Source organism: Micropterus dolomieu, linkage group LG03, assembly GCF_021292245.1.
Source record: "Micropterus dolomieu isolate WLL.071019.BEF.003 ecotype Adirondacks linkage group LG03, ASM2129224v1, whole genome shotgun sequence".
Lineage (NCBI taxonomy): Eukaryota > Metazoa > Chordata > Actinopteri > Centrarchiformes > Centrarchidae > Micropterus > Micropterus dolomieu.
Window position 1 is genome coordinate 29,433,040 of NC_060152.1, and position 9,680 is coordinate 29,442,719.

A 9,680-nucleotide genomic window follows, 5' to 3' on the forward strand; every position below is an offset into this window, starting at 1 on the left:
ATCACTTTTAAAGCTCTTCATGGCCTCTCGCCTTGTTATATTTCTGACCTTTTAGTCCCATACACACCAGCACGTACCTTGAGATCCTCGGGCAGAGGTCTGTTGTCTGTTCCAGAGTCTCGACTGAAAACTAAAGGGGACAGAGCGTTTGCTGTCAGGGCCCCGAGGCTCTGGAACAGCCTGCCCGAGGAAATCAGGTCAGCTGAGTCAGTGAACTCTTTTAAGTCCCTTCTTAAAACATACTTTTATAGGAGAGCTTTTCCCGGTCTTATTTGACTTTATTTTATCCCTTTTATTTTATTGTATTTTACTAATTTTATATAAAATTTTCATGCTCTTATCTTTTTTTTGTATTATTCTTTACACTTGTTAAAGCACTTGTTTTTGAAAAGTGCTCTACAAATAAGGATTATTATATTATTATTGCTGCAGCTCCTCTTTTCACCCTGTGTGTTGAAGGCTTCGTTTTAGCAATGGAGTGATACATCTGGCCTCTACATGATCTTTGTTGAGAGTTGCATTTGCACAGTTCTTATTTAAGGACCAATCAGAAGCAGAGAAGGGTGGGTCATTAAGAAGCCGGTAAACATGGCTTTGGTTCAGCTGTATATCCCCTTATCAGTTTAGCAACACGGACTGGAGCAAGAGTTTCATAACAGTGAGTTATTAATCTGTAACAAAAGTATCTTTCATCCACAAAGTTTTAACTGAGCTCGGTCTCTACATCACAGGAACAACTTTATGTCCACTGACTGCCTGGACGGTAGCTAGTGTTTGGAAGGGAGAGGAGAGGTGTGTGCTGCAGCTCACTGTTTTTCCACTGGTGTTTTTGAGGGCGTGTCAGACTAGCTGCTTGGCGAGTGTTACATGAGGCACATTTAACTTTCATCCCTGTGACGTCACAGGGAAGCGGCTAGACTACAAACCAGCTGTTTTCAGGCAGTTCAGAGCAGAGTTTTCTGTGGGAGATGGGAACTCCCTTTGAGCTGGACTTTGAGCTTTTTCACTTTGCAAACCTATTACATGCACAAAATATATAAACTCGATAAAGGAGAGGGGAAAAAGGCAAAAAGCATAATACCACCTCTTTAATTGAAAACGGTATCTTGACACGCACAACACCTTTAACAAATATTGCTCCTCTTGCGATTTGAAAATTGCAGTAAGCCATTATTTTGATTAATTGTTCAGCCCTACTGCAAATGCAGTGTCACAGTGAGATTAATGACACCCCTCTGCTTCGCTCCCATCACTGCACAGCTGGAGCTTTTGCCAGGGCGAGGGCGGCAGAGGTGGGCGTCATGTTGAAAGCCGCCACCAATGTAACGGGCAGCTGCCATGTCTTTGGAATCCTGCCCAGACACATGAGGAGACGGGCCATGAGCCACAACACAAAGCGGCTCCCCTGCAGACTGAGAGATGTGGCCAACAGAATGGTAAAGTTCTGAATGTTCCCGTTTAGCAGCTTAAAGGTTAAGGTTAAATACCCTCCTGTATGTGTTTATTGACATTTCTTTTTCCTTCCTCCTCCTCCCCCAGCGAGAGAAGAGTCTCCAGTGCGGTTCGAAGAAGAAGAAGGAACAGGCAAAGAACAAGAGCCGCAAGGCCCGCCGCCGGCACGGAAATCTACTGCTGGAGTATAACCGCCGCCAGAGGAAGAACGTGTGGCTGGAGACACACATTTGGCATGCCAAGCGCTTCCACATGGTTAAAAAGTGGGGCTACTGCCTTGGTGACAGACCCACATACAAATGCTACCGACCTTGTTACAGGGCAATGAGCAGCCACTGCCTCTTGCAGGTAATCTTCACAGAATTGTACAGTGGGTTGGTAAATTTTTGGCACAATATTAGGATTGTAAAATAAGTATATTCTTTATTTGACACAGGACCTTTCTTACTACTGCTGCATAGAGCTCCAGGGAGCGGAAGACAAGCTGCTGGCTTCTCTGTCACAGATGACCAGCAAGGAGGCCGGTGAGAGTACATCCTATCACAAATATACACATTTGTCTTTATTAACTATCTGCTCAAAAATGCCCAGAATGTGGAAATATTTTCACATTGCAACCTTTCGCTGTGAGTTTTGAGTGGTAATATGTATACTGTTAAGAACCACACAATCTGATCAACAAGTTCATTCAAATAAGAAATTTCAGCAACAAAGTTTTATAGAATAATTGGATTAATGTGCATGTTGTGTGTATTTCCAGGTCCTACATTTGCTGCAGCACTGTGTCTATCGGGGCGAAGACAGGGCAGTGTGGTGGTGTACAGAGCGGGACAGTACCCCTCACAGCCCCTGGGCCCTGTCACGTTCCTCTGGAGACCCCGCACTCAGGGGTCAACCCACAGACAGCTGTGGATTTGGGCTCACCCCACTATTAAACAGGTGCGGTGTAAAAGCCTTTGTATTGAATATGAAAACTGAAACACTTTGTATTTAGAATAAATCTTTAGCATTAATTTTTTTACTGAAAGGTTTAATTTTAGTACATATGATAGCGAATGCAGATGCAACTGTTAACTCCAGTAACTTTGTGCTTCTTGCAGGACCTTCTCTTTGAGTTTCAAACTGTGTGCCAGTGTGAGGCTGTACTTCCTCCGGCTGCTCCAGTGGTGACACCTGCTGAGGTTGTTCCCACCCTAGAACCAGAGCCAAAGCATAAGACCCCTGAGGCCAAGCAGAGAACTGGAACAAAGAGAAAGCGCACCGTTGAGGATGCCAGTGGACCACCTGCCAAGAAAATCCTGGGCGATGGAACCAGATCTCCCACCACTCCAGTCACCTGGAAGTCCAGCTCAACTGGAATAGTTATGAAGTTAGTTTAGTTTTGAATTTCACTGAGATACAATCTAAGTAAAATTTACATAAATAACTTTCACTCCAATTTGTGATGGGAATTATTTTAACTTTTTGAAATATCTGTTGCAGTGATCTCACAATGGAGATGGTACGCTATCGCCTGATTGGACCACTGTCCCATTGTGTTCTGGCAGAAACTTTGGAAGTCGCTACAGACTGTGATGTAAGAATTGTGGTGTTTGTAACATAAAAACTTAGATCCTCTGACATACATATTTGCATTTCACTCATAAGAACAGTGTTTTAATTCCTATTTGGCTTTTTAGGAAATGAGTAAATCCCTGCCCTCTTCCTTCTGGTGGCCTGAGCACTGCAAAGACACGAGCAAGATGAATCTGCATCAACAACAAGCTGATGTCTTTCGCATACTGAAAGGTCTCTTGTTTTTTTTTTTATTACTAATGTGAATTTTTTTTGTGTTATCTAGTACTTACTTTTTGACTTGCATGCATGTTTATTTAACCATGACTCTGTATTTCCAGGTGTCTATTCGACTGGAGAGCTCCCTCCAGGCACAGTGCTGGGTCTGACTGTAGATGACCCCAGGCTGACTTTACCAACAAAGAAGGTTAAAGCATTGTCCTGTGTAAAGCAGTCACAAGGTAAAATCTGACCTACCAGACAGACAGTGGATAGTGTGGGTAGTTACTTTACAGATAGACAACAAGGTTAAAAGGACATGAAAATCATAGATTACTTCCCCAGACTTGAATCACTCAGTAATTATCATATCATGCATTGTTTCTTGATGTGGACGTGTCATATAGAGTGCAGCAACCTCTTCATATATGCCAGCAGAAAAACAGACCATTAAATAAGACTCATGTACAGCTGAGCACAGAATCAGTCTGTTGTTTATGGTCCTGAGGTTGTTTCAGAGAGTACACCTCTGGTCCTGTGCTCTGGGGGGCCTCTGCCTGGCCATGCAGATGTTCCAGGTTCAAATCCTGGCAGGGCCCTGTACTCAAAACTCACCCTCAGTGACTGACAACAGCTGATTCACTGGCTTTGAAGAGATACTTAATGGATAAAGGATTGATTTCAACCAGAGCCTTTATGTTTCTGGTTGTTCTCACAATTTTTCTCAATGCTGATGAATATATTTTGTCAATCTCTTCAATGTAGAACTTTCTCAGTTTGCACATTTCTAGTTTATAATAACATGAGGTCAAAGCAAATGCAAGCAAACTTAAAAATACAAGGAAAATGAAAATTTAAAAAACCATAAACAGATATAAGATATTTCTTGCTTTGCATTAGTATTTACCAGCTTGTATTTTGCAGATTGATCAGCATTAGCAGCCAGGAAAATAAGGCCTGGCTCTAAAATAACCACAATTATTCTTCAAGTCTGTGACATGTAATCCACAAGATGATGAAAACCTCTTGGGGGCCAAAGCTCTGTCTCCTTCTCACAACGGTTCTTAGTATTAAAAGGAGGGCAGCGGGAGCTGTCACTACTTTTATGAGAGAAATTCTCAGTTGAATTTTTTAAAACAGAGCTGCTCATTGGCTGACACCCTTTGGAGCTTAATAACATGAGTTTACCTAAACTGTAAATCGGGATGCAGCCACATTAGCCAATAGTTTCTGTAAAACATGCCTTGCATTTATGTTAATTCTCCACATGGGCGGAGTTCAAGACCTGTTTCATGAATTACGTTTACTGATTAACCTTGTTAACGCTGCTGAGTAACAACTGGAACAGGTCATTTTACAGTGAACCTGTAACAGGCATCAGAATGAGTTGTAGGGTAAACATAAGTCTCCTGTCTTCCTTACATTTCTTTACAAAATAATGTTTATCAACATTTTTTTTTTTATGCTCACACCTTAACAAATAATATTCTTTTTCTTTTAAAGACTATATTTTAATATAAGACAACAGAGTCCATCACGGTCCATCCTTGTATTATCACTTAAAATGATCAAGTTAGATCGGTTAATTATTTGGACATGCGTTTGGAAGTCTCTTATAGTGATCACATCTGTCTTAGTCAAAGTGGATGATTTTTATTATAACCATTCTTTATTTCTCATACAGATTAACATGTAAATGACATGTATATTTATTACATAAATATAAAGTAATGAAATGAGAAAAATAATGCTCTGTGACAAAACAGCATTTTTAACCCTATTTTAAACTTGCATGTCATATTTAGTACTTAATGGGAAAGATTTAATACCATGGGCTCCCATTGTGAAAGCCAGTAAACGTGGCTGATATTTTGTTATGTTCCATTCTGTATTGTATTTAGGCTATGCTAATTTTGCTGTGCCAAACTATCCATTCAGGCTTAGTCACCCCACCTGCATAAATTAGGGTGCATCATATGTAAATAAGGGACTATGATAGCATGTTACTGTTTCTGAGAGCTTAATATGTCTCTGCTGACACCAGTGATGTTAGTCATTCAGGAGCACACTGTGTGTGTGTGTGTGTGTGTGTGTGTGTGTGCGCGCGCTTGTTTCAGAGGTGGACGAAGAGAAGAGGAAGGACCTGATGTTGCAAGGAGTGGCAGAACACTGCTGTCAGAGTTACCTGTGGGAGCAGTCTGTCCGGGACAACGTCACTGATAACAAGATACCAGAGCAGGTAGTAGAAATATCTTACTGTAATCATGATTATTATACTAAGTAATAATAATATAACTATCTTGATGCTTTCTTCATTGTCTAACACTAACATCGCTATTTCTGAAAGTACAGATGAGCTCAGACGTTGCTTTTGCCTGTAGCGTTTTTTGTGTGTTGCCTACAGACGTTGAACCGTATGAGACGTGAGGTGCTAGTGCCGGGGTCCAGGCTAAGCCCCACTCCCCTGCAGAGCCGAGTCCCCATCCTGCTGATTCACCAGCCTGGCAAGCAGGTGGGACATGAGATGAGCACCTGGGGTGCTGGATGGGACCTGCTGCTTCCTAAAGGATGGGGCATGGCCTTTTGGGTCCCACTGGTAAGTAGCATGGGACCTCACTTTTATTTAATTGAATTTCAATAATTCATTCTTAATTATCATTTCATTTCTGCCATAAAGTAGTGGTTTTGGAACTAATTTGTTTTCCCCCTTAGTAGCAGTGATAAGTTTGGTTTAACTTTGGTGAAAACGCTGTTAAAATATCAATTTCATTCTGAGGAGCTGCCGACTATCTTATGGTTTTTTGAAACCAGCAACATTTGACATATTCTAATACTGGCTGTATTAGACATTAGTACATATCAGCTATATAATCCGAGGAAGAGTTATAAGGCCTAATTGGTAACATCTGGATTTTATTTAAACAACAAATGTGTATGTTCACTTAGGTGCTGTGAGGCTGCATGTATCTAGTGTATAACACAGAGGATGTCGGTATGGAAAGCTCTGTGAAAGATGTTCCTATTTGTTGGCCTGCATGCCTCGTCCATGCTTTGGGGCAGTTCCATTTTGTTTGGAAAAGCGCAGTGAAAATGTTTAATGTACCTTGAAATTTAAAGGCAGACTAGAAACCCTCTGGTTTGCTTTATATGTCAAGTTCCCTGAAAATCCAGTGTTTACTCTTTTCTGCCTCTGCCAGGTTTACAGAGGAGTTCGCGTTGGAGGGCTGAACATGAGCCTGAAACACTCTCAGAATAAAGGAACCCCCCACTTCCCCCATGATTACCCAGACTGCCCTGCAGGCGTTCACTTCCAGGAGGAGCAGGAGGCAGAACTCCTGTACAAGTTTAAAAGGTCGGCTGAAAACTAGGCAGGAAAGGAACCAAAAATAATAATTTTGTGTGCATGGTTATTGGAAACATAGTAAAGACTGTTTACAGTGAATCTTACAAACTTGCCCAGAATAATGGGCCATTTTACTGACAATTTATTTTAATCAACTATGGTAACTTAAAATACTGAAAACTGTGAGGAAACTGTTTTCAGTTAAATAAGTTAAGGTGAAATTGAGACCATGTTAAACTACAGCTGCTTTGTAGTGGTCTGTTACTGTATGACTGTACCACCAGCTGCTAGGAAAAGATAATATTCACTAGCCTAAGTCAGTGGTGATAATGTCAGTGGATTAGAGGGTTTGATAGAGGGAAGCACTCACAGCTCTGACCCCAGTTAATTTCCATTATGCAGATATTTCCCACCATGCAGATGAGATGGTAATAAGGCTGCGCGCTGCTCTTCCCCTACTATCTGCTGCTCAGCAGTCATGATTTGTTACAGAAATTGGCAGGGTTGCCCCAACAGTTTGACAAGGGTTTGACCTTCTGACCTCTTCTGTAGGCGTCCGCCCGCCAAAAGGACCAATTACATAAAACACGGCTGTCTGGCTCCGTTCCGTTGCCCATGGCAACAGTTGACCGAGGAGTGGGAGCTTATCTTGAAGGAAGGAGGAGAGCAGAGGAAAGAAGACGGCCAGACCCAAACCACAACAGAAGCCGCCACGGTGATGGAGGTAGAGATGACATCACATGGAGACATCGCTGGAAGAAGGCCTCAGAGCCGCGTCACTGTACTGAGGTAAGTGTTTGTCTTTACTTATTTTATATACTGAAGATTTATTCTTTTTTTCCCCCATCATCTCCCTTGTCTTATTGTGAAAATAAACTCATATCAGTATTGACTCGAAACACACACCCACTGCAGGTTTAAGCCAAGTTCCCTTCAGACGTTTAACATCCTGCACTTCTAAATCACACTTCTAACAATCTTAATGCAGTTGACTTTTAAAGGTCCCTTGAGCAGAAATGTACACTGTTTTTTTGGGGCTTCAGGCTCTAATCATCATGTACTACTTCTCATATTTTTTATTAAAAGACCCCAGCGCAGCTTTTGACAGGCTTGATGCATGGCACTTGTCCACTCCACCTCCCTTTCATCATAATGTCCCTGATGAGAATACCCAAAGTACATCCAGGCTTAAATTGCTGCAATACATCAAATAGATTAGTAGAGGGAAAGAGTTGCATCTATCCTCATAAAACAATCACACAAGCTTTGAGTAATGACTGACTTTATGAGGAAAAAATTGAATTGATTTTCACTCTCCACTGGCTGCCTTTTTTGTTTTCAGCTTTAGGAATAAAAAATGTTCTTCAACCAAATTTTATGTCTCTCAGGGTGCTTAATGGGGCCAGTGAAAATGCAACTTTTCCTTTTTTGAATGTTAATCACGTGTTCATAAGTGGATATTTGTTGTTTTTATGCTTCCAAGGAACATAAAGTCTCTGAGGCTGCTCTCTGGTTGGTGCAGACCCACAACGTCCAAAGGTCAGAGGCCGTGGCGTGTTGGGCAGGCGCCGCCTCTCGACCCTTCAGCTGTGACATCGTTTCTCAGAGCACATGGGATGGGTCTGGTGTGGGTGCGTCTGTCACTGCTGTCCAAGGGTAAACCAGAACTCCACGCCATGGTGTGTGTGCCAACCACAGAGGACCTACAGCTTCTGAAGAAAGGTCCCGGGAGCAGCGGCCCCCAGGAGCCCCCACACAGAGACCACTTTAAAAGCAGGATTAAACGCAAAAAGAACGGCCCCAAGAAAGCTGCGAAATCCTCTTCTGATAAGACTGATGGCAACAAGTCAGACTTTCTTTCTGCCACTGATCCAAACAACACCACATCTGAAACCCCCACGTCATCCTCAGGACTCATCTTCGGCGTGTGGCCGGATCCTCTTCCGAGCGTCACCTCTTCCTGCTCCCGGGTGACTCTAGGCTGGGTCACTCAGGGTGACTTCTCCCTGTCTGCAGGCTGTGGGGAGGCTCTGGGGTTTGTCAGCGTTGCCGGTCTCCTTAACACCCTCCTCAACCAGCCAATGGAACACAGAGGAATGTTGCTGCTGCGCAACCCCTCCTCCCTGCAGTACCGCTTTACTAAAATCAACATAGAAGTCTGATTAAAACATCTGAGCCTATGCAGAACTTAACTTCCAAAAAGCACTAAATTCTTGGTTAATGGAGAAAGGTCAATACTACTTCTGTCGCATGATGCTTCCTTCACTAAGTGATCCCTGTGCCTTGATAGTTGCTTTCTTGGATTGTGCCAACATGAACCCTACAGTGTTAGTTGAAAAGTTAAAGGCATGCACGAGGCATGACTACAAGCTACCTGGTGGTGCTGTGAAAAGACTATTTTTATTATTTGGTTTTTTTTGTTGCGTATATTTCACTCTGGGAAGAGACATCCTCATTTTTTCAGTTGAAAAATTTTGGTTGTATTTGTTTCCATATCAATGCCTTTTGTAAGAGGGATACTCCACAAAGGGATAAGATAAATACTGAATGCCAGGCTTGGTTTTAGTTAGAGATTAGTTCAGCCTTTTATCAACTGGGTTTCAGAAATTAACTCATTTATTACTTATTTGACATCCCTCTATATCCATGCTAATGTTGCTGGGAATATTTATGTTGGTGGCCTTCTATAATTTTTAAAAAGTCAAAATGAATGAGTTTGAATTTGATGAAAGTGGCAGTTTGTGTTTAAAATGCCACTAGATTGAAAATGTTTTGTTTGAAAATGAGCTAATAAAATACCCATACTGCACTCGCCAGAAAATGCCATCCGTGGGTAATTACTGTCACCTTCTCCTGTGTAAAATCATACAGTTGCAGCACACTTAATAATTTAACCTTCAACACTCCAACATTATGGCCTGGCTCTTAAAGTAAATGCATTTAACAACTGATACTTTAACATGCATTCTTTTTATAGTTACACTGGCATGAACACTGGTTTCCCACACATCCCATAATGTGTAGGTGGCAGATAAGAGTTTTGTTGCTTGGCAACACTAAAGTTTGCTAGCAGTTGAGTATGTAGTCTGTGGTTTATTTGAGGTAAAGATGG

The 9,680-nt window shown here is 42.0% G+C and overlaps 1 protein-coding gene across 5 annotated transcripts in view; it reads left to right on the forward strand.

Annotated features, from left to right (window-relative positions):
- pop1 (POP1 homolog, ribonuclease P/MRP subunit) overlaps positions 1–9,402 on the forward strand; it is a 15,220-nt gene extending 5,818 nt beyond the window's left edge. For all 5 annotated transcript variants that reach the window (XM_046044915.1, XM_046044914.1, XM_046044917.1 and 2 more), the window contains exons 4-16: positions 1,261–1,436; positions 1,540–1,800; positions 1,889–1,976; positions 2,213–2,391; positions 2,553–2,821; positions 2,935–3,028; positions 3,132–3,240; positions 3,348–3,467; positions 5,343–5,464; positions 5,630–5,821; positions 6,423–6,577; positions 7,121–7,357; positions 8,052–9,402. In XM_046044915.1, the coding sequence (XP_045900871.1) occupies positions 1,261–1,436; positions 1,540–1,800; positions 1,889–1,976; positions 2,213–2,391; positions 2,553–2,821; positions 2,935–3,028; positions 3,132–3,240; positions 3,348–3,467; positions 5,343–5,464; positions 5,630–5,821; positions 6,423–6,577; positions 7,121–7,357; positions 8,052–8,730 (2,681 nt within the window). In that variant the 3' untranslated portion in view covers positions 8,731–9,402. The remainder of the gene's footprint in view (positions 1–1,260; positions 1,437–1,539; positions 1,801–1,888; positions 1,977–2,212; positions 2,392–2,552; positions 2,822–2,934; positions 3,029–3,131; positions 3,241–3,347; positions 3,468–5,342; positions 5,465–5,629; positions 5,822–6,422; positions 6,578–7,120; positions 7,358–8,051) is intronic.
- The last annotated feature ends 278 nt before the right edge of the window (positions 9,403–9,680 follow it).